Raw genomic sequence first — 25,412 nt, forward strand, 5'->3', positions numbered from 1 at the left:
TTTCCTTGGAAACTTGGGTTTAAGTCAGAATTGTTAGCTTTCTCGTCTATAAAGGATTGTAGGATAGCTAAAATCTTGAAACTCTTTGCCGTACATTTTGCTAAGAAAATTATTACCAGTTGGAGACCTGATAGCTTATATAATTAAAAATGGGATAAAATATATTTAAATGAGTTTTGGCTAGGTCATAATGAAAAACCAGAAATCTAAAGTACCTTACAATAAATAAACAACAATAATTTAATAAGACTAAATATTACTAGAATATGAAGTTCTTGAGGGTAACTGCCTTATTCAATTTTGGACTTCATATGTCTGTTGTAAGATTAAGCACCCATTAGACACTTAATAAATGTTTGTTACTGAACTAAATTTATGAAAGTATTTAGCATTTGAAAATCTATTCCAGAAACAATTAATCCTCAGATGGGCTCCTCAGACTGCCATCATCTTGTTCCATCAGAAGAATTGGATTCAATTATCTCCAAGCTCCTGGGAAGTGCCTAGAGATAACTTTTGGCATCATACTGTTTTGACGTGATTTTGACATACTGCTTTGACATGATTAGATATAACTGGGGCTTTGGTGAGAAAAATTAATTTTAAATAAATATGTTTTCAGAAAAAAATCAATATGCATAATTTAAAACTTGAAGGAACGGGGCACCTGGGTGGCTCAGTCGGTTGGGCGTCCGACTTCAGCTCAGGTCATGATCTCACAGCTTGTGAGTTCGAGCCCCGCGTCAGGCTCTGTGCCAACAACTCAGAGCCTGGAGCCTGCTTCAGATTCTGTGTCTCCCTCTCTCTCTGCCCCTCCCCTGCTCATGCTCTGTCTCTCTCTGTCTCAAAACTAAATAAAAACATCAAAAAAAATAAAAAAATAAAAAAATAAAACTTGAAGGAACTACTTACAGTAACTGATTGAAAAAACAAGTACATAAATAAATAAACAAAAGCCAAAAATCTTTTTGTATGGAAACAAACTGAATGCTTTCAACCAATCAGGAGAGAGTTCTGAAGATTGGCTCCCAATACTATGGAGATCAGGAAACTTTTAAAGTCTATAATGTCCAGTCTCTTTTCAGCATATTAGGTTACTGAAGGGTGAAATGAATACTATGCAGCCACAGTGTCAAGAAAAAAATTGGTATTACTTAATATCTCTCAACTGTCCTTGATAGCAGCTTGAAATGTAATGCATAAATGTAATGTTTTACATAGTTTTTCTTAAGTTAAACTGAGCATTTTAATTGCAACAAAAATTTCACTTCCAAGGTTAGTCACTCAAAACCCTTATTTCTGACCTGCAAATATTTTTCCTATAATTTTCTCCCTTTGAGCAATCTAGCAGTAAGACCTAGTAAGAACTGTAGTCCAGACACATCTTCTGAAGTACTGCTAAGGTCAGAAGATCCCACCATAACATCAAGTGCAGGTGAAGAGCAGAAAGGGTGCAATAAAAATGCAAAGCTAGAAGAAGGTCAGCTTGTTTTAGCACACTTACACTACTTTCTCCTAACTAAATGTGATTGATTCAAATTTATTGCTCTCAATTACTAAGCCGTTTGTCTGAAGCTTGTAGACATCAAGGTCAGTTTGAGGACAGTTTGAAGTCTTAGAGGAAAGAGTTACTTGGAACATTTTGCTGCCTAAGTGATGACTTAAGTCAGATACTAGTCACCCATGCTTCCTTTTGTGTGTATTTTATATTATTGGTACGAATGAAAACAGAAAGAAATAAAGAAACAAACATCACAATGAAACAAAATTCTTTGGTGAACACTATACCTCTAACTGTGTATTTATTTCCATATACTGGAATGTAAACTCCATGAAAGCAGAAAATTTTTGCCTGTTTCGTTCATGGAGGTGTCCCAAATGCCTCCAGACTGGTGAACATCCTGTACATATTTTTTTTTGAAGAGTGTTTAAACTGAATTGTCTTTCCAACTAAAACATCTCTGCTGCTAGACTTTTCTATCGTGGTTTGTGTTATTATCTTTCTCCAATCATGTAGATCTAAAATTTCGAGTCATATTTTCCCCTCTTTTGCCCTCTTCATCGAATTTCCCCCCCTTTCCCATCTGGCAAAATTCAACTGATCTCTGAAGTCAAAACTCAAGGGCTGATTTACCTGGAAAGCTGTTTCAGCTACTTTGTAGCCTCCTGTAGAGTTTATCACACTCTTCTCAGTGGGATTCTATATTATGTACTTGGTTGAGGGCAGGCTCATTCATTATAAATCTCTGATACAAGCACAGTTGAATAATAAGCTCCTAGTAGTCTCTTATCTTTATATCTAATCAGTTGCCAAGTTCAGTGGACTTTTCTATCCTAATGGCTCTAGCATTACGCCTGTTTTTAGTTTCTTCTGCATCTAGCTAGTCTAGGCCATAATTATCCCATGCTGGTATTAATATTTTTCATAGTAATACCTTAAAAATTTCCCTAAATTATTTCTTTTTAAAATATCCTTTTCTTTTGGGGAGAGCACAAGCAGGGGAGGGGCAGAGAGAGGGGGATAGAAGATCAGAAGCAGGCTCTGCGCTGACAGGCTGACAGCAATGAGCCTGAGACAGATGTGGGGCTTGAACTCACAAACTGCCAGATCATGACCTGAACCCAAGTGGATGATCAACCAACTGAGCCACCCAGGTGCCTCCTCCCTAAATTATTTATAAATTCACTTGTTATAAAACTTTGAATGGTTTTCTATTTCCAACGGGTCTCTCTTAGGTCCATACTGCTTATCTAGATAGCCAAGGCTAGCCAAACATGAGATTTTTCTCCTACTGTAATACTGAATAAACTGCTCTGGCTGACTCACTGATTATTTTTATTCTGAAAATGTCATGTGCATTCTCACCTTTGTGAGCACTGTAACCCCCACGTGGAACAGCTTCTCTTCTCACAGTTTGAGTTCTCCTTCAAAATGTGGTCAAATGCTTTTAAAGGTTACTACCCCAATGTTTGCTAATCACTTCTCTGAACTCTAAGGGCATTGACTGGCTGACTCCATTGGGCAATTAGGATATGCTAGTGTTTATTAGAATTTATCGTTTTTATATATGTGCCAGCATTCTCAACTAGTGAATAAATCAACTGAAGATAAGAATTGTTCTATACTCACTTTTTAATTCTTAGGATTTAGCACCATGCTCCATACGTGTTGGGTCATTAATAAAAATGCACTGATTGTGATATAATAATGAGAAAAATCATACTATTGAGCCCATTTATCTTGCTGTTCTCTGAAATAATTTACATTGGTAGCAATAGATTTAACTCAAAAATACCACTTATACAAGTTCCAGGGGTGTTTTAATTTGTTTTCTCTCAGTCAAAAGAGTGAGAAAAAAACAAATCTGAAGGTAATAAAGAAGAAGGATGTATTTTTTTTTTCAGACTTTTTCAGGAATAGAACAAACCCTAGCAACATCTATACACTCAAAAAGAAAAATTATATATTTGTATTAATACGTAAAAATGCTGGAAAGAACATTTTTACACATTAATGGAAAGGAATGGATCTTTTTATTCACTACTGTTGCATTTAGTTTAAAAAGAAATTGGAGGAGAAATTGCTAAGAAGCTAACCACATGACATCCCGAGATGTGACTAAGGCCAAACAACAGTAAAGCATATCCAAATATAACTTTCATTTGCTTATTTTAGGAAGAGTTGGCCACATTAAAAGAGATGTTGGCAGTGTTAGTGGAGCTCCTGGGAAATGTGCCCCTTCATACATTGCTGGCAGTATATAGCAGAATGTATTAAAAAAATTTTTTAATGTGATTATTCCTTGATCTAACTATTTACTTTTGAGAATTTATCCTAAAAAAATAATCAGAGCTATGTATAAGGATATGTGTAATTGGAAATAACACAAATGTCTAAGAATAAAAAGTTAACTAAGCTATGACCATATGGTAGAATATATGTAGTCTAAAAATATTCAAAGAATACTTAATGATATGAAAATATTATGAATAATGTATGCAGTATAATACCAGCATGTACATAAAAGTGTGCATATTTCTCCATAGGCTTGACAAAAAGATGAGAGAAATAAAAAAATGAATACCAAATACCTGAATATTAATACTAAATTTCACAGATGACTTTAGTTTTCTTTTTTTAGCTTATTTTTTTTTAAGTTTTTCAAACTTTACGTAAAGTTACATTGGTTACTAAAATATAAGGATTTTTTAAAATTAAGGCTCACTTAAATAATTATAAATATATTTGAATAAGTACAAGTTCATTATCAGTACTAGAAAAAAGCTCAAAATCATATGTCCCTTTAAGAGTAAACACCATTGTGTAAAAGAACAAGTATATTTTTTGTGCTGATTTAAAATTTTCTTTAGTATAATAGGTCCAAACAGGGATCTCTGCCTCTACAGAATTTATGCTTGATACCTTTTCAGGGCCCTGAACTCAGGCAAAGATCAATGGATAAATATGTTCCACAAATCTTGGCATTTCTTGCCTGTGATGTTGTCTGAAATTGTTTAAACATTCTCATGGGATATAGTTATTGGCATTTCATGCTCAGTAACACATTCCTCAATGAGGTGAGGGCTACCCATATTTTCTGACTGTCATGTGATATTTACAGACTGAAATGTCACATGTGACAGAAGAACTACAACTTATTTTGAATTTTCCACAAGCCAGGCTATTGTACTTTCCAATGACCTGATTTGCTTGAAAAGTATACATAATGCCTGCCAATAATAAAGCAGGGTCCACTCTCTAGTGATTCTGCTAACCTTGGGACTACTAATTACTTGAGGCACGGATATGATACCTTGAGTCTGGGGAAGAAACAAAAGTATCATTAGAAGATTCATTAGGCTGATATTAACTAGGTCCTTATTTATTTAAATTTGTAAGAAACTTCCTTATATTCATACAGAAAATAGACCATTTACAATGTAATAAATGGTGATCTATCAGATTTGAGATATTAAAAAGATACAAGGTCAGTAAAATTCTATTACTTGCTGGAGAGGAGATCATGTAAAGTGAAAGGAATTTTCATTTATTATGAATTTTTAAAATTAGGTGTAACAGGAATTCATGTGAAGTAATCGCCTCTTTAAGGTTATTCATCATTTTTTAATTGTTCATTTAAGTAACTTTAAGTTACTTAATTTACTTTCCAAGCATGTCTGAATAGGGGAGCAAAACCAATTTTGATCAAAAGCAAAACATCAGACTGGCTTACTATTCAGTTTTATATGAGTTTCATGAGCAGTGATTCTATCTATTCAGTGTTTAGTTTCCTCTAAATTGAGCTAACAACTGAGCCTCTGCCTTCTGTAAAAGGACATAATACCACAGCTAAGATCAATATAACTCTGTACAATAATTGTTAAGGAAGCATTTAAAAATTGCACATGGTCCATTGTCCAATGAGTTCATTTAAACACAAAGAAAAAAAATACTCCTTGAAGACTAGGATTATAAAAGTTAATAAAAGGAATCTAAGACATGGTTAAAAACTCAAAGGTGAAAAAATTAGGTAAAATGAAAGCAACTTCAAGATAAATATTTCCAAAGGAACTTTAGGGAAATATCAAATCTGTATTTTGCCAACAGTGTAAACACAAGGTTTATAGTCAAGCAGAGGATTGAGTTAGAAGGGTAATCCTTATGTGGGCAGGAAAGGAAGAGTATCAAATATGTAATAACTCTTTAGTTCAAGCTGGAAGTAGAAACTGACCAGTGTTTAGGGTTCTCCTGTTTTGGGTCTCAAGACCCTTTCAGCACTCTTAAAAATTATGGAAGGTACCAAAGAGTTCTCATTTATGTGAGTTATATCTATCAAGAATTTCCATATCAGAAACAAAACCAGGGCATTTAAGAAATATTTATCAATTCATTTAAAGTAACATCAATAACCCCTTTACATGTTAACATAAACAATATATTCCTATGAAAAATCGCTATGTTTTCAAAAATAAAGAAAATATTTAGAGAGAAGAGTGATACTGTTTTAGATTTTTGTAAGTATCTGTAATGTCTGGCTTAATAGAAGACAGCTAGATTCCCCTATCTGTTTCTGTATTAAATCTGTTGTAATACTGCATGTCAGAAAACACTCTACACCCATGAATGAATGCATGTGACAAAGGCAAGTGACATATTAGAATTATTATGGAAATAATCTTGACCTTGCAACACCCCTGTAAGCACTTCAGGGATTGCAAACCTAATTTTGAGAACATAGTTTTGGCATGAGTTATTGTTGTGGGCCCATAAGTCAAGGAATCAGTACCTGTGGTCTCTTTTGAAGACAGAAGTACATCAACTTATCTTTTCCCTGAATGACAAATTGGCTTTGAAGTCATGTGACCAACACTCAGATTTGGGAAACATCATTCCTCCTCTCTTCCCTCAATCATTTACAACCCTTCTCAGAGGGCTATAGGAACATCACCAAGGATCCCGACAATCTTCAAAAGGGACAGTGGCATCACGAAGTGAAATTTTAACAGAAAAATACACCTTACACTTCTTCCATCTGACTAGTTATTTTGTGACTTCTATTCCTTTCTCATTTTCTCCCCGTATCTTGTTTTCCTCTTTTGTTCTTCTTTTTCTAGTTTGAAAAATGATACAAGGTCAATATCTGGCTCAAAGAATTCTTGAAGTGATGGGTAAAAGCCAAATGTGACGTAACAAATGCCAACCTTTAAAAAATATCAACTTTGGGTAAAATGAAAAGCAAAGAAATCTGAGATCAAATTTAAGTGTAACAGAAATGTCAGACTTCAGAATACACAGTAAGAATTCATGCAGAATGCCATGAGGCTATTCACAGTTAAAAGCTGCAATGTCAGGTTAGAATTAGAAAACTATCAGAAGTACAGAACAGTTTCTCCAGCAGGTTTTGAGTCTGATGACACACTCAGCATCATCTTGGAAGAAAATGTCAATATGAATGTATTTGCTATTTTTCTAGTACTAAAAATGATCAGATGTGACAGAAGAAATTTCTTTCTAGAGAAAGTGGGGAATAAGGATTCTTTAAGATGATTGTAAATCTCTACCCACTGAATAATTCATGTTCGTTCAAGGATTTTCACATGATTGCAGAATATTAGAATTCAAGGAAACTTGGAGACCTGGTTCAATCTCCTAATTATACAGATGAAGAGTCTAAAAGTCAGAGAGTTTGAGCTGTTTGCTCAAGGCCATTTGTTAGTGGCACTAAAACTGGAATCCAAATACCCAGAACACTAGGCCAGGAGGCTTTCTATAGTACTTCTAGCAAGACCTTTTTATCTTTTGACTAGGTATTATCATATATACTTACATGAAATCCACAAGACAGGCCTGAAAATATTTATTTTACTTAGTGCATTCTTCTAAATGGATCAATAGAGATGCATAATAGGGAGAAGTATAATTTATCTAACTGGATGGGGATATTGTCCCAGTCATGACCCAGTAGGCATAAGTGTGAATCCTAGATCCAAAGATATTTGGAACTGTGCAGAGATATTTCCTGATAGATAGTCTATGGATTTGCATATAGAAATTGGGAATTAACTGTATATTTATGGTATTAATTAATCAGACTTATTTATACTTAAAGAGTAGTTATTGATTTTGTTCTATATGTTTACACTTTGATTTTACTTACAGACAAGCTTAGAAAAGCACTACATAAAGCAACTGGTGTAATGAAGGCACCATGTAGAAATTTTGTGTTTGGATGGATTTAACATTACATGCAAAAGCAGCATGATGTTATGAAAAAGAATGAGGGATTTTGAGCTTAAATATGAAGGATCTTGTTTTCCTAGCTTACACTTTCTCTCTCTTTTTAAGCAAATTTATCTATATCCTTGACTTAATTCCCATCCTTCTGTGGATGATTTCCAAATTGTATTCTCTCGCTTAGATTTTCCCTTGAACCATCACTGGCTATCTCAAGGACATCTCAAAGCTAATCTATCCCAACCTGAATGGGAAGGTTAATCTATAATCTATTTGTTACCCAGAGTGCTCCCTCTTAGCAAATGTTTCCATTTTCTACCTACTTGCATTATAAAGAAACCTAGAAGTAATCCTTGACATCCTCCTTTTTTCACTGCCCTTCCCCTATCCTCTCACTTTTACTCCTAAATGTTCTGATTCTGTTCATTTTATTACATCACCACTACCACCCTTGTAAGGCTGACTTCCTATCCTCTGACACTTGGACTACTTCTATAGCTTCCTAACTGTCTTGCTTCATTTACTTTTGCTTCTCTCACCAAATTTATGCTTCGCTCAGAAGCCAGAGTGATCTTTAAAAGATGCAAATCTGTTCAAAATATTCCCTCACTTAGAACCATTTGTCCTTTCCCAATGCTACTAGAATAAAGATCAAGTTGCTCAACATGGTCCTGTTTAGATGTCCTTAGAACACCAGTTCTCGTCCTATCTTAACATATCTGCTAATCTTACAATATACATTTCTTCCCTGGACTCCAGGAATGCTGGCTCTCTTTCAGCTTCCTGAATTAAGTTTCTGCCCCAGGGCCCTTTCATGGATCCCCTCTTCCCAGAAACTCTTTTCTTATTCTTCCCTTTCATCAATTCATTCCCACTCATCCTTTGTATCTGAGCTCAAACTTCCTCAGGGAAGACTTTTCCCACTTTGTAGAAAAGGTTTGGTTCCTTTGTAACATGCTTTCATAGAACCATGTACCTTTCATTCAGAGCTGTTAGAACACCTGCCATTTTACATTTATAATATGGCATGACCTATTTCCCTCCACCTCCAGTAGATGGCAGCTCCATAAAGGCAGGATTATATTTCTTTTTTGTGCATTATGCTAGCTGTAGGGCCAAATGAAGTGCCTTACATGAATAAGCCATCAGTAAATATCCATTGAGTAAATGGGCAGACAAATTTGGCTTCAATTTCTTCTTCTGTAAAATGGGGATCAATAAAATCGGGGAAATTGTAAATGTTGCTAATAATATTAAAGAAGTTGTTTTGTAGAACAAATCGTGTAACGTGAAAATGCTTTGTAAGCTATGTCATTCAGTTGTGAATTATTTATTATTAAGCTGCTAATTCTTTCATCATACACATTTTAAGAAGTAAATTTAACTTATTGAAGCTTAATTGAAATGAAATTATTCCCATGGATCTATTGATATTTACAGTTTGGTATTGAAAGACTCTGAAAACTCTAAACGATGTAATTATGATGAAGAGGATAGTAATGATAAAGATGATTGGTAGAATTTTATTGAATGGTCTCATAAGTACCTTATCATAATAGGTACATAATGTTATTATCCTTGCTTTACAGATAAGGACATTTGTCCAAGGTCATTCAGGTAATAAGCTCTACAAAGCAGTAGAGCTAGATTCATCTGATTTCAAAGTTGCTGTCAACTGTGAAATTTGGAAGCAACACCAGGAACTTTCTAAAAGTGCACAAAGATATTTATACAAGGTATATTGGGTTTATGCTATACCACATTTCTCATTCTAAGTATATCAGAAGAATATTGACTCTTCCTTCATAGAGAAAATACTGAAACTTCCACATTTTTCTCTTCTGCATTCATACTTATCTATAATTGTATTCATATTTTTCCTTGCCTCCCACCTGAGGGGAGGAAGTTACTCTCTTCCTTTCCTCGGATAAAATTACCATTTGTACTTTTATTCCAGGCTAGTGGCTGTTGGTACCATCTCATTTTGCTACTTCACCCATCCCTCTACTTTTGGATCTTCCCTTCATGCATCCTTCAACTCAATTTGTAAACATGCTTGAAGTTATTTTATTTGAACAAGCATACAAATCCCAAACCTCAAAGCCTTTCCCATCAGTCTTATTTCAAGAGTCACAATTTATCTAATTTATTTCTTCCATTTGCTCTTTAGGATCTTGAAGTATGGCATCCAATTTTACTACAGTATTAAAACTGCTCTCACTAATACCATCAGTGACTGCTCATTTTTCAATCCATTGATTTGATTTTAGACTTAATTTTATTTAACACTTCTTTAAAGACTTTGAAAACCTTTTTTTATGAATTCTAAATTACTACCCCTTCCTCGCTCTCCTCCGACTTCTTGGTCATTCTTCCTGTTGCCTTTTCCAGCTTTGCTTGCTTTATGCTGCTCTTAAAATGTTGCTACTCTCTGGGGTTCCATCTTTGCCTCTTTCTTTACTTCCTCCACATACGTACATGCAGTGCCTCTACTTCCTGGCTTCAATTACTGCTTTCAAGCCAATAATTCATATATTATTTTTCAAGCTTTGGTTTCTCTGCTAGGCTTCAGATCTGAATATACAACTGTATACTGGTCACCTTCTCCTAGGTGTCCCACAGGTTTTTGTTTTGTTTTGTTTTAATGTGTTTTTATTTTTTGGGAGAGAGAGAGAGAGAGAGAGAGAGCTCGAGTGGGGTAGGGGCAGAGAGAACGAGACACACACAGAATCTGAAGCAGGCTCCAGGCTCTAAGCTGTCAGCACAGAGCCTGATGTGGGGCTCGAATCCACAGACTGTGAGATCATGACCTGAGCCAGAGTCGGCGCTTAAGTGACTAAGCCACCCAGGCACCCTTGTCCCACAGGTTTTTAACTATGTAACATGTCCAAAACAGAACTCTATATCTTACACCACCTAAATTTTCTTTTTTCTATAACTCTTGTCTTGATTAACAATATAGTTTTCTATCATTTACCCAAAACGGAAAGCTCAAATTCTTCCTTATCTCTTCTCTTTTTTTCACTGTCCTCTGAAATGTTTCTCAGATCTGCTCTGTGGAACTCTACTATTTTTCAGGCCCAGGTCATTTTTCAAATGCACTATTTCAATACTTGACATCTATCTAATATCCTTGCTCTCATTGTCTTTTTTTAGTTCATCCTTCACATTGGTGCCAGAATTATCCTTGTATAATATAAATCTGATTCTATGACTTCCATTCTTCACAAAATTCCATGGGCTGCAGAAATGCGTCAGTAGTAACTACCTGGCTCATGAGACCTAAACCATCCTAACTAACCTATCCTTTTCAGTCTTGTCTCACAGTACAATTCCCTTCTAATATGACATTAGATTACTTACTATTCTCTGAAACTCCATAACTGTCCATATGTTAGCCTTTCTTACAGAAAGGCCATTTCCTGTCTTCTCCACTCAGTAAATTACTATGAATATTTCAACTCAGCTTTCAATTCCTTTGTGAAGATTTCCTTACTTTTTCAGAAAGAATTTGCCTCTCTCTCCTTGGGCACATATAGCACTTAATACTTTGATTATAGTATGGAGTATATTGTGGGGCAATCTTTAGCATAAGTATTTTTCTCTTATTGTTTTTTAGGGATAGCCACTATGTCTTATTATTCAGTCTCCTTGATTCATTGCAGGTCAATTTCCAAGTACACATATGTGTGTCAATATATAAATGGGAAAGATACATCATTATCAATCACTTAACTATTTAGTCTAATGTGGAAGTTATAACTGTCTCTCTCTTCCATATTCCATAGTACCAATTTGCAATGCTAGTCAAAAATGTCTTTATTATAAATTAATCTCTACAATAAAAGATGTAATGGCTTTGTGCAAACATGTTTATGAAACATTTTTCCAAGGAAACTGATTTTGGAAGCTAAGGCACTGCCTGTTAAGCATTGTTCTTCTTCCTGCAAAATAATAATTTTACATCATGTGGGATGGCAAGTTCTGGTACCTTGTCAAATTTTTATTTAAGTTTCTGATGTCATCCTCTGATGCCAGTTCAGAGTTGCTATTTTTAAATGAATACTTTCCTTGAACTGTCTTTTAATTCCTTGGGTAATTTCTGCTTGCTATTAGCAGTTGAATAGTTATGCCTGTGCATCAGAGTTCAAGAAAATAGCAACCATCTGCCAAGAACCACAGACCTTCGCCCTTGGTCTCTGGTATTCTGACAGCACTGCCTTCTCTAATGGAAATATCAGTACCCAGTGAGCACACTGCTGGCACTCAGTAGTGGAAATATTAACACCCTATGGCCTACGCTAGGTAAATTAAATCTCAACATGTCTCTTGCTAAAAATAAACCAAAAGGAGATGGTGAATCTTTGGATGGGATTAAACAAACAGAAATATTAAAAATTTTTCTGAGCTAGAAATGGAGCACACCAGTTCTCAAGAGGTTAAACCATTGGAAAAATAAACTATTCAAAGGAGAAAAAATACAGATCTCTGAAGACCTCACTCTGACAACTCACTTAACAAGCACAAACTGTTTGTTCTCAGAAAAGTCAGCTTTTGAATTTAGCGAAGTTGAAAGGTTCATTTTTGGAAACAGCTTGTCCTCAAGTTTTTTTTAGTAGTTCAGTTAAAGAGAGTGGGAGTCATAGAATGAGTGCAATGGAAATATTTTAACCTTTCCAGTGACCTTCTTTGGTGCATGATAAGGAACTGTCCAATGCTCATATAAATCAAGTTTCTAATAAGTTTCCTGAATGATGCTCAATAAACAACACTTTACTTTGAAACCAGTCCCTATAATCTCTAAAAATCTGATTGTTTGGAAAAAAAGAAATTACACAGTGAAGTAGAAACATCCAAGCATGACAAGATGGTTAAGTACTGCTATTTACTATAATAAGACTATTTTAAGATAGTTTTATTTGCATATTTAATATGTAAATAGCCTTGGGGCACCTGGGTGGCTCAATCAGTTAAGCGTCCGACTTTGGCTCGGGTCATGATCTCACAGTTCCTGAGTTTGAGCCCTGCGTGGGGCTCTGTGCTGACAGCTCAGAGCCTGGAGCCTGTTTCGGATTCTGTGTCTCCCTCTCTCTCTCTGCCCCTCCCCTGTTCATGCTCTCTCTCTCTCTCTCTCTCAAAAATAAATAAATATTAAAAAATTAATATGTAAGTAGCCTAGAGTATGTATGTAGAAAGGCTATAAGAATAGTGGTTAAGATTTCAAGCTCTAAACCCAATGTTTATAGCAGCACTATCAACAATAGCCAAAGTATGGAAAGAGCCCAAATGTCCACTGACAGATGAATATATATAGAAGACATGGTATATATATACAACAGGGTATTACTCGGCAGTCAAAAAGAATGAAATCTTGCCATTTGCAACAACATGGATGGAACTAGAGTGTATTATACTAAGTGAAATTAGTCAGTCAGAGAAAGACAAATATCATATGACTTCACCCATATGTGGAATTTAAGATACAAAACAGATGAACATAAGGGAAGGGAAGCAAAAATAATATAAAAACAGTGAAGGGGATAACATAAGAGACTTAAATATAGAGAACAATGCGAGGGTTACTGGAGGGGTTGTGAGTGGGGGGATGGGCTAAATGGGCAAGAGGCATTAGGGAAAACACTTGTTTGGATGAGCACTGGGTGTTATATGTAGGGGATGAATCACTGGATTCTACTCATAAAATCCTTATTGCACTATATGCTAACAAACTTGGATGTAAATTAAACAGTAAAAAAAAATAAAATAAAAATATTTCAAGCTCTAAATCTCTGGATTTAACTTGAACTCCTCAATTTAATAGTGTAACATTGGACAACTTAATCTCTATAAGCCTCAGTTTCCTCATAGGTACAATTGGAATAATAATCAGATTTGCCTCATAGGGTTATTGTGGATATTAAAATTAGATGGTACTAAGTAGCACTAAGTAAAGATTTGATCTTTATTTTTAAAACACTGAGGTGGTGCCTGGGTGGCTCAGTCAGTTAAGCATCTGACTCTCTATTTCCGCTCAGGTCATGATCTTACAGTTGGTGAGTTTAAGTCCCATATCCAGCTCTCTGCTGTCAGCATGGAGCCCACTTCTGATCCTCTGTCTCTCTCTCTGCCCCTCCTCAGCTCATGTGCACTCTCAGAGCACAAGCTCTCTCTCAAAAATAAATAAACATTAAAAAAAAATAAAACATTGAGTCAAATAGATTTTCAGCTTCTGTTCAGGTAGAGAAGGATCACTATAAGCAGAATTATGCTTTTTTTTAAATGTTATTTATTTTTGAGAGAGAGAGAGACAGAGTTCAAGTAGGGAAGGTGCAGAGAGAGAGGGAGACACCAAATCTGAAGCAGGCTCCAGGCTCTGAGCTGTCAGCAAGAGCCCAATGTGGTGCTAGAACTCATGAACTATGAGATCATGACGTGAGCTGAAGTCAGAGGTTTAACCAACTGAGCCACCCAGGCACCCCCAGAATTATGCTTATTTATCAGGGATCAGAGAATATTGAAGTCTATTTAGTGAATTCTTTCATTTTACAAGCAATATTAATCCTTTTATTTTACAAGCAACTAAGCAATATTATAGGCTTCATTCTGATAAAGATTTTTATAAGAGGCTCCCATGACTCCCAGAGCCAGCATGGGGTTGGGAACTCAGAATCCTGTCACAGCGGTGAGCAGCGGGGAGTGCCCCCCTGAGGTGCCCGTGGTACATCAAGTATTGACTGCTTGGTTTCAACCTTCTCTCCTGGCTGATGGGGTTGGCTGTCTTTGCTTTTGGACTATGGTTTTGGTTTGGAGGCACCATGAAGAATTTCTTATCAGAGAAGGGGTCACCAGAGTAATTCTACATGAGGCTCTATGTGTTGGTTGGAACAGGGGTCCTGATAACAGTTGTGAGCTTCTTCGAGTGCTAGAAAGCCACGAGACAGTTGCATTGTGTGCTCAGCGTTTTCACCTGCCTAGAGGTGATATTTGCTGTTGAAGTAACCATTGGGATATTTGTTTTTTATAGGCAAGGGTGTAGCTATAGGATGTGCTCAGACCATGTGTGTGGAGGCTTATAACTATTACCTTACAGAGAGTGAAAAAGGAAATAGGGCTGTCAGTACCTTCCACTCAACATTTCAGTGCTGTGAAACAAAAGTTCTGAAGAGATCCAACCCACAGAGCTGAAAGTGCTTCTAGGACACAAGCAATATATTGATGAGACTGGGACCATAATCAGTGTTAATTAAGTTTTAAGTCATCAAAATTTATTGGTATTGGAATCACGTAATCTTTCACATGATATTCAGCATGGTCCTTTGCTATGCAATACTAAACTCAAGAGATGGGATATGAAGCTACTTTGACATGAAAATTGTAACCTATAGCTTTCATACAGCTGTTGCAGGAGCTAGGTCATTTTTAACATTCATAGGACACTTAGGATCTAAAATAATTTGCCCTTAATTGTACATTTGCACTTGAATATACATTTGGCTAATTATTGGTTTACCCCTTGAGGAAATAGCTACTAATTATGTTGACTGAAAGCATATTCGTGTGTGATCTGCCTATTTCTGGTATTTACTTTATACATAATGAAATCTGTTTGATGGGAATTCCTGATTCTTGTTATGTCAGAGCAACAACCTATTTACCTCAGAAAAAAAGATCAAAAAGCTCTGATAAAGTTTAAAAATGGGGGTATTGAAAAAAAAAAGATTTTTCTAAGAAATAGTCTATAAACTTTATTAAAAAAGTATTCATTGACACATCTAAATATCTTTAAAATAGACCAAGATCTATCTTAGTAAAACAATAATAATCCCCTGCCACCCAATAAAGTGGGCTTATGCTTTAAAAACTAGAAAGTTGTTATATTGTCTGGTGAGAAAATTATGCTTTCGATATTACAGAGATTCATACCTCTACTTTTAACTTGACAGTTATTATTTTCAAATTTTAATAGTTATTGAAATATAATTCAAATGTCATGCAATTCACTTAAAGTGTACAGTTCATGGTTTTTAGCATATTCCCAGAGTTGTGTAACTATAATCACAGAAAGAAACTTCATGTTCATTATCAATCAACCCTCTTTTCCCCCAACCTCCCCTAGACCTAGGCAATCACTAATCTATTTTCTGTATCTATAGATTTGCCTATTCTGGACATTTCTTATAAATGGAATCATATAATATGTGGTCTTCTGTGATGGGCTTCCTTCATTAAGAATAATGTTTTCAAGGTTTATTCTTGTTTTAACATGTATTAGTATTCATTCCTTTTTTTATTATTGAATAATACTACATTGTATGGATGGACCACATTTTATTTATCCACAAATTAGTTATTGGCCATGTGAGTTGTTACTCCTTTTTTGTTGTTATAAATATTGCTGCTCTGAACATTCACATATGAGTTTTTGAGTGAACATGTATTTTATCTTGGATATATACTTAATAGTGGAATTGTTGGGTCATACAGTAACTCAGTGTTTAATATTTAAGGAACTGAAAATTGTTTTCTAAAATGATTGCACCGTTTTACACTCCCACCAGCAATGCATGAGTTTTTCAATTTCTCCACATCCTTGCCAACACTTATTGTTATTTGTCTTTTTGATTTTGATTATAGCCATTCCAGTGAGTATGAAGTGGTATCTCATTGTGGTAGAAAGAGAAAACCCTTTCACCTCCTTTTCCATCCCAGAAGTTTTGGAAAGTACACTAATTTAACATAAATCTAACTATATCATTTGAAAAGTCTTTTGCGTCACTCTCTCTTCCACATTTCTCCTCTGTAGGACCTTGAGAGAGAAATCAGAATAGAACTGGTCGCCACAACTCTTCTCTGATTCTAGAGATTACAGACTTTCTTTATGGAATCACTGAACTGATGCTATCAAGACAGATTTAAAAAAGCTCGTCTTGGCTTTTAATATAGAATAGAAGCCAAAAAAGAGCTGTTCCCCCAAACTAGAGCCAGCTTCCACACTTGTTCCCATACATTTCTCCCTAACTATAAAAAGACATCATTCCTCCACCCCTGATTGCATCCTTGTGTATTTTATTCTGAGAGACTATCTGGAGAATAAATAACATATATTTACATATTATTATAATTTATTCTTATCATTATCATTGGCATATTAATTGTACACCTACTATATGTGGGATATTTTGCCACACTTTGTATACTTCAATAATAAAAGATATGGTCCCAGTTATTCAGGACTTTTTTTCTTTTTTTTTTTTTTATTTTTTTTTTAATTAAAAAAAAATTTTTTTTTTCAACGTTTATTTATTTTTGGGACAGAGAGAGACAGAGCATGAACGGGGGAGGGGCAGAGAGACAGGGAGACACAGAATCGGAAACAGGCTCCAGGCTCTGAGCCATCAGCCCAGAGCCTGACGCGGGGCTCGAACTCACGGACCGCGAGATCGTGACCTGGCTGAAGTCGGACGCTTAACCGACTGCGCCACCCAGGCGCCCCCAGGACTTTTTTTCTTTTGAGAGGGGTCAGAGTAGAGAATTTAATTTTTCCCTATTTAATTTTGTTGTTATTTCTGTAAGAGTAATGTAATCTTCATGTAATCTATAATCTTCACACAAGAGACTGTGACCATTAATTATACTTAAGTTTAGCACTGGAGACACAACTATAGCTTAGATTTGTTTAAAATTTGTATTCATAGTTTACATTTGTCTAAATTTAATATCTATAGCTATTGAAATTGGGAACAACCAGAATAGCTATTGAATTAATCATATAGTCCTATTTTTTTCTCTTCAAATTTTCTCATCAGTAATACCATGATTGTTTTTGCAATTCTTACCTAGAAGTCAGAAGTCCAAGTGCTTCCAAAGGGCAAGAAAATTTCCATCTTCTCAAAATGGTATGCATTTCTGAAACAGTTCTTTCATCCCATCCAGGGGCACTGCCCAAGACCAAAGGAAGGGAGCAGTTTTCATTATTGCAGTAGAAACGATAAAACCATAAGTATCTTCTCTTTTCCTCAGAGAGTCTGCAAAACCAGATTGGAAACTGTAATTTGTTGGAGTTTGCTCCACTAAAAAATGTTACAGAACAAAATTTTACTCAGTGCTTTGACTTTTATTTTACTTTACTTTGGAAAACAAGTTCTTTACTTTCTTGGAACAATTTGAGAGCTTATTAGCTTACTTCCCTAACTTTGTTCTTTTATAGAAAAATAAAATAGACTTCAGATATTCATATTTATTTTTTCTTCCTCTTATCTTTGTCACTTAAACAACAACAACAACAACAACAACAACAACAACGTCATTTTGGTTAACAAAATCTATGCCTCCTTTAGGGCTGACCAAGTTTTATCTGAATCCTGCAATGTGTACTAGTTAGAACAGAGGTAATCTCTTACCTTCTTTACAAATTAATTTAGACCCAAATGGGCCCGTGAAGAAATGTCATCTTTTAAAGACGATATTCCTTCATCTCAAAGCAAGTTTCATCAGAGTTCAGAAAACTCTGCTCTAAACTTTGAAAACAAAGAAACTCAATTCATCCCTGGATTTGGGTTTTAAATTCTCATATTTAGCTGGAAGTTTGGAGTTAAAATGCCAGTGAATAGGATTTATTTAAATGCCCAAGTGTTTCCCCCTGGAGAATGGTTCCAAACAGAAGATCGAAATCTAGGACTAGGGCCATTGACTTGCTGACAGTTTATCATGTTTTGCTCACACTTCAGCAGAAGCATTCAGAACCACAGTTCAACTGGAGGACAGCATTTCTCACATGACAATGACAGCTTTTGAACACTGTCTCCTCCAAACTGACAATGCTGCTTAGCTTAAGTTAGCTAAAACTTCCAATAAGGATAATGAGAAATATTAAAAGGTCTTAAAGGCTTACATTTCTCTACATTTTTAAAAGCCATCTTCATCTACAAAATAAAAGGGATGGATTATAGAGATTTTTAAAGTATGTTTTGGGCTCCTGTCCTGTTTTGTCACTACCTTCCCCACCAGAGAGTGAGTCCTCAGAAGAAAAAATGCCATGACAAAGTTATTACTAAATTATTATTGAAACAAATTATTTTTCTCTGATTAAGTTTCTTTTTCCCCAATATTGAACAAGACATATTTGTTTTACTTTCTTTTATTGAAGCATAATTTACATCAAAAGGAATGCACACACGCAGTTCAATACATTTTAACAAATGCATGTACTGAATGAAAACCAAATTCCTTTCAAGATAAAGTTTTCTCAAGCAAACAAACAGAAGCAAGCACTGGTAGGATTTCTTTCACTCTAGATTAATATTGCCTACTTTAGAACTTAAATCATAGAGTAAATGCTTTTATTTATAGCCTCTCTCATTCAGTATAATGTTTTAAAGTTATCCATATTATTGAGTGTATTAGTAGTCTAGAAATTTTAATTAATGAGTATTATTCTTTTTTTTATTTTTATTTTTTTTATTTATTTTTATTTTTTTTTCAACGTTTTATTTTATTTTTGGGACAGAGAGAGACAGAGCATGAACGGGGGAGGGGCAGAGAGAGAGGGAGACACAGAATTAAAACAGGCTCCAGGCTCTGAGCCATCAGCCCAGAGCCTGACGCGGGGCTCGAACTCACGGACCGCGAGATCGTGACCTGGCTGAAGTCGGACGCTTAACTGACTGCGCCACCCAGGCGCCCCGAGTATTATTCTTTTATATGAATACACCACAGTTTGCTTATCCATTCTCCTATCTGATAGACATTTGGATTTCCTGCTTGGGGATATTATGAGTAAAGCTGCTATAAACATTCGTGTGCATGTATTAGATTGGATAGATTTTTCATTTCTCCTAGGAAGTTCCTAGGAGGGGGATGACTGGGTTTTATGTCAGGTGTCTGTCTACCTTTAAAAAAAACTATTTTCTGAAAATGTTTGTAAAATTGTACATTATTATATGCCGAGTATGATTGTTCCAATTATACCACATTCTTGCCAACACTTGATTTTGCCCATTTCAAGATACTATTATTTTAATGGATGCATAGTGGCGTCTATATCACTAATTTGGGGAGAATTAGAATTGTCATCTTAACAATAGGGAGTATTCTAATCAATGATATGATATAACCTTTTCTTTCATTTCTCTTAGCAAAGTTTTATACTTTTTAGTGTAGAGGTTTTGATGTAAATTGAACTTTAAAACAAAATTTTTCTGTTTTTCACTGAAATACAATTGCATTTTGTACATTGATGTTGAATGCTATGATTTTACTTAATCATGTCATCTGAAAAGAGAGGAAGTTTTATTTCCTTCTTTCCCAGTTTTACACATTTATTTTTCTTACCATAGTGCACTGGCTAGGACTTCCAATACAACATTGAGGAGAAATATTTAGATAGATATCCTTGCTTTCCCGTCATAGGAAGGGGGAAAACATTCATTCTTGCACCATTTAATATGATGTTGACTTTAGATTTTTTCCATTGATCTAGATTTAACTCAGGATTTTAAAGTTGAGAAAGTTCCATTCTATTCCTGGTTTCATGAGTTTTTATTATGAATGAGTGTTAAATTTTATCAATTGTTTTTTTCCCTAAATCTATCAAGATGATATAAATTCCTTACATATCTTTTTCCATTTTTAAAATTTTAATCTAGGTGAATCCTTATATTTAAAACATATGACTGTAAACAGAATAAAGTTTTATACTGCTTTTGTAATGTAGGTGACAATTTCTTGCTTTAAGTTAGAGTTTTTATTCTATTTATATTTAACATAACATGGATATAATTGGTTTGATTCTACCACATTGCTATTACTTCGTTGTTGTTCAAATCATTGCTTTGTCCCACTTCCCTTTTTTTTTCCTGTCTTCTTTTCAATTTTTTCTTGGTATTTCATTTTTGTTTTCTTCTTAGCCCGTAAATGTGCACTTAAAATTTGGGGGTGTAGTTCTCTAGAGATTTCAGTATTATCTTTCAGTATATCACAGCCAACAGTTGATAAATATTATACTGCCTTATGTATAAGAACCTTAAAACAGTATGTTTCCATTCTTCTATTTCTCATTTTTATTACAGTTGTTATACATTTTAATTTTATATATTATTAAATTTGTTGTCATATTTATTTTTGAGAGAGAGAGAGAAGAAAGAGAGAGAGAGAGAGAGAGAGAGAGAGAGAGAGAGAGAGAGACAGGGCATGAGCGGGGGAGGGGCAGAGAGAGAGGGAGACACAGAATCTGAAGCAGGCTCCAGCCTCTGAGCTGTCAGCACAGAGCCGGACACGGGCTCAAATCCATGAACCATGAGATCATGACCTGAGCTGAAGTCGGACACTTAACCAACTGAGCCACCCAGGTGCCCCTTAATTTTATATATTATAAATGCAGCAATACATTATATATTTATATAGTTATAAAAATATAATTATTTTTTAAAGAAATTGTTAAATATGTAAGTAAAAGTAATTTTATTTCCTACCTATTTTCCCTTTATGATGCTTTTCATTTATTCTTATAGTTGGAGCTTCATCTAGTTATCATTTTCTTTCAGCTGGTAGTATTTCCTTTAAGATTTCTATGGTACAGATAAGCTGATCATAAACAAATTCAGCTGTGTTTAACTGAAAATGTTTTCATTCTGCCTTCACTTTTGAAATATAAATTTACTGGTTATAGAATTCTAAGTTGATAGATTTTCTTTTGCCCTTCCTAGATGTAAGATAATATTCTACTATCTTTCAGCTTCCATTGTTTTTGATGAGAAATATGCAATTCATATTATGGTTGTTCCCTATATGGAATTTGTTCATTTTCTCTAATGCTTTAAAAATTTTTTTTTAAGTTTATGTATTTATTTTGAAAGAGAGAGAGAGAGAGCATGCACACAGGGGAAGGGCAGAAAGAGAGGGAGAGAGAGAATCCCAAGCATCTAATCCATGCTGGCAGTGAGGAGCCTGATACGGGGCTCCAACTCATGAACCATGAAATCATGACCTGAGCTGAAATCAACAGTCAGACACTTAACTGACTGGGCCACCCAGTGCCCCTAAAAATTTTTATCATATGTTCGGTTTTTAGAAATTTGACTATAATATGGGTATGCATGTGTACTTGATTGGGAGTTGCTAAGTTTCTTATATCTGTGGGTTGAGTTTTATATTTTTCATTTTAATTTATTTATTTATTTTTTCTGTGGTTTCAATTTTAAAACAAATTTGTAAAATTTTGACTATTATCACCTTTTCTTTTTGCCTTCATCTTTCTCTCCACTCCTGTGTGTCTAATACATATATTGTCAGTCTAACAGGTCACAAGAATCGATCACTCCTTTTATGATTATTTTTTTCTGTACTTCAACATGGCTAATTTTCTATTGCCCTCTCTTCAAGCTCACTGTTGTTTTTTTATTATGAAATCTATTAAGTCTTTCTAGTAATTTTTTAAAAATTTAGATATTGTGTTTTTTCCAGCTTTTAAATTTCCTATTTTTTTACTGAGATTTCATTTGTTCAACCATATACATCTTGTTTTTGGAAATCCATAGATGTCTTTATAACAGTTGTGTTGAAATCATTTTCTACTAATTTTAAAATATCTGGATTTGTTTCTGTTAATTGCTTCCTCCTATCCCAGGCTATGATTATATATTCTGGAGTCTTCCTATGTCTAGCAATTATTGATTTTATGTTAAATATTTAAAATGCTCCATTTTTGAGAGTCTGCATTTTGCCATCTTTTGGGTGTTGAATGTTTCAATTTTTTTAGTAGGCAGTTCAAGTACTAGCAGATGAGCTTCAGCCTTTTGAGACTTGTTTTTATAATATGTTAGGTTGGGCGTAGCATAGTTTTTAATCTTGGGCTAAAGTACACTTACTCCTAATATGCATCTTTCTGGCTTCTTTATTGAATGCTTGAGGTGTTCTGGGATCTTTCTTCATTCTTATTGGCCAATATTTCTATGTCTCCCAGCATTGTGCAATCTGTGGAATCTGTATCTATTTCACTTCTCCCTGTGGTGGTTCCTTCGCAGGCCCTGCAAACTCTCTACCTGCTCATGAGTAGCTTAGTACTCAGTTACATATTTCTGTAGCTCTTATCCTATACATCTTCCTTCTCTTTACTATTACACACTAGAAATTCCAGCTGCCTCAGCATCATTAAAATCTGATCTCTGCCCACTTTTTTTTTCTTTTTTAAATCTCAGCAAGACCTCTTCTTTGATTATGGCTCCCAGAGCCATAATGTAGAAAGTGCCTCTAGGCTGAAAACCACGTTATTCATGAGCTCACCTCAAGCCCTGTCCAATTTCTGAAATCAGTTATTTCATATGTATTTTCTTGTGTCATATTCCTTTAAGTTAGGAGGATAGGTGCATTTCATGGCTAGAAGTGGAAGCATTAATTTCTTTCAAAACAAATATTTTCCTTTTTTTCTAGAATCTTCTTCATACTAGAAACATTCTTTTACTTGTCATCAAGAATATATATTATTTTAGGGGTGCTGGGGTGGCTCAGTAGGTTAAGCCTCTGACTCTTGCTTTTGGCTCAGGTCATGATCTCGCAGTGTCATGGGTCTGAGCCTCGTGTCAGGCTCTGAGCGCTGACCATGAGGGAGTCTGCTTGGGTTCTTCCCCTCTCTCTCTTTCTCCACCCCTCCCCTACTCACACTCTGTCTCTCTTAAAATAAATAAAAACAAAACCTTTTAAAAATATATATATATTTTAAAATTTTTACAAATATTGTAAGTACATTTTCATTGAATTTCATTGAGTCTGAACTTCCTGACTCTGATTACATTTGATCAATTTGAAAGAAGGAATAATTGTCATCAACTAAATGACAAAATGTGGTATTTTGAAACAAGTAAATCTGATTCTTTTTTTTAAGTGAATCTGATTGTAACACAAGTTTTATCAAATTGAAGGCTGTTCTTTTTCAGAATCCAGAATAAAATTGTCCTGTATTGAGCTTAATAATTGTATTTGAGTAAGTGAAACAGAGGAAAAGATTGCTTGTTTTATGTGTAAATTATTAATTTAAGTAGAAACTGAGGACTGAAATAAGTTGAGATTCACTGGGGTAAATTTAAAAACACAAACTCCTAATATTTAAAGGAAGTTACTGTCATTATTTGTTGCTTTGATTTTTTTTGTTTGGATATATTTAAAATTTCAAAGCATGGCATCTTTTTCATATTTAAAAAATCCCCAATTAAAAATATATTAGTCTGATATGTGACACATTTGTTAAATGTAATCTTTTATATTTTTGAGTAAGTGGTAGGAAAAGATGCTTCACCTAGTTGACAGTAGTTTAGTATAACAATGGATTATCAAAATGTATCATAAGGACTATGAGAATGTCCATCATTTACAACCCTTAAGGTAACTTTCTATATCAGATACTATGTGAGGGAACTTTATTCATTATAGCATTTATTTTACAAGTAGTATTTAAAACAATTTTTCTTAATGTTTATTTATTTTTGAGAGACAGAGACAAAGAACGAGCAGGGGAGGGGCAGAGAGAGACACACACACAGAATCTGAAACAGGATCCAGGCTCTGAGCTGTCAGCACAGAGCCCGATGCGGGGCTCAAAACCACGAACTGTGAGATCACGACCTGAGCTGAAGTCTGACGCTTAACCGACTGAGCCACCCAGGCACCACTTACATGTAGTGTTTTTAAGCACAGCGTACAGTACTGGAAATATAGTGACAAACAAGATAAATGGGTTTCTTGCTCTCTCAATTCTTACAATTTAATGAGGAAGACAAGGAAAAAATGCATTAATGAAGAAGATGACAATAGATTGTGTTATGTGTGATGATAAAAGGTAATAAGGTAGAGAGTAAAGAGAAAAAGGTCACTAGATAGGGGAGTCAAAGAACTCTTTGAGAAGATCACAGTTCAGTGCACACCTGGCCTACAGAGTGAGATGACTCAGTCGTGTGGAGAACTGAAGAAGGAATATTTCAGGTAAAGGGAACAACAAATGAAAAGACCCTGAGATGGGAAGTACATGGAGACTGATGTCACTGGCTTGAGGAAAAGAGTATTACAAAGTGAAATTAGAAATCAGGGCAGCAATAAATTCTCCAAAACAGAACTCTTGATCATACTGAACACTTCAGTCTGAAATGGCCCAAACTTATTCCTTCTCCAGAAAATGACTCTAACATCTGCCCATTCAATTTTTCAAAACTTTGGATCCTCTATTGACTTAACTTGATTTCTTGCTTTCTCAGTTGGCTTATCCCCTAATTGCTATTACTCATCAAGTCATGTCTTCTCAACTTGCAAAACACGTCTCCCAAATCTAGCCATTTCTACCAATGTCCGTTGTCATCACCCTAGTCTTAACCACCATGACCTCTTGCTTTAAAAAATTATATCAACCTTCTTGCTCTACTGCTTCCATTCTTTCTTTCTCTACAATACATTCTTCAACTTGTGGTACAAAGATCACTCAAAAAGATTATTTAGATCACATTACTCTCTTGTTCAAAATATTTAAACAATTTCTTATTCTTGGAATAAAAAGCTTTATCACATTATATATCATCACAGTATATACTTAAAAAGTTACTTCTTAAGTTATATGCTTTTGCATGCTATTAATGAGCACCATCAGTGATGGATTAGATATTACCAAGTAGAAAATACCAATATCACTAGTTCTCTT

The 25,412-nt window shown here is 34.9% G+C and overlaps 1 protein-coding gene and 1 pseudogene across 5 annotated transcripts in view; one reads left to right on the forward strand and one right to left on the reverse strand.

The window, feature by feature from the left end:
- The window catches only part of PIK3C2G (phosphatidylinositol-4-phosphate 3-kinase catalytic subunit type 2 gamma), a 539,869-nt gene that overhangs the window by 196,477 nt on the left and 317,980 nt on the right, over positions 1-25,412 (reverse strand). For all 5 annotated transcript variants that reach the window (XM_086713962.1, XM_086713961.1, XM_086713960.1 and 2 more), the window contains one exon: positions 17,572-17,760. In XM_086713962.1, coding sequence (XP_086570088.1) covers positions 17,572-17,760 — 189 coding nt within the window. The remainder of the gene's footprint in view (positions 1-17,571; positions 17,761-25,412) is intronic.
- On the forward strand, positions 6,818-14,982 carry LOC112867422 (tetraspanin-2-like; annotated as a pseudogene).

The sequence above is a fragment of the Puma concolor genome, chromosome B4 (genome assembly GCF_028749965.1).
Source record: "Puma concolor isolate L17-30 chromosome B4, mPumCon1.1.hap2, whole genome shotgun sequence".
NCBI classification, from domain to species: domain Eukaryota; kingdom Metazoa; phylum Chordata; class Mammalia; order Carnivora; family Felidae; genus Puma; species Puma concolor.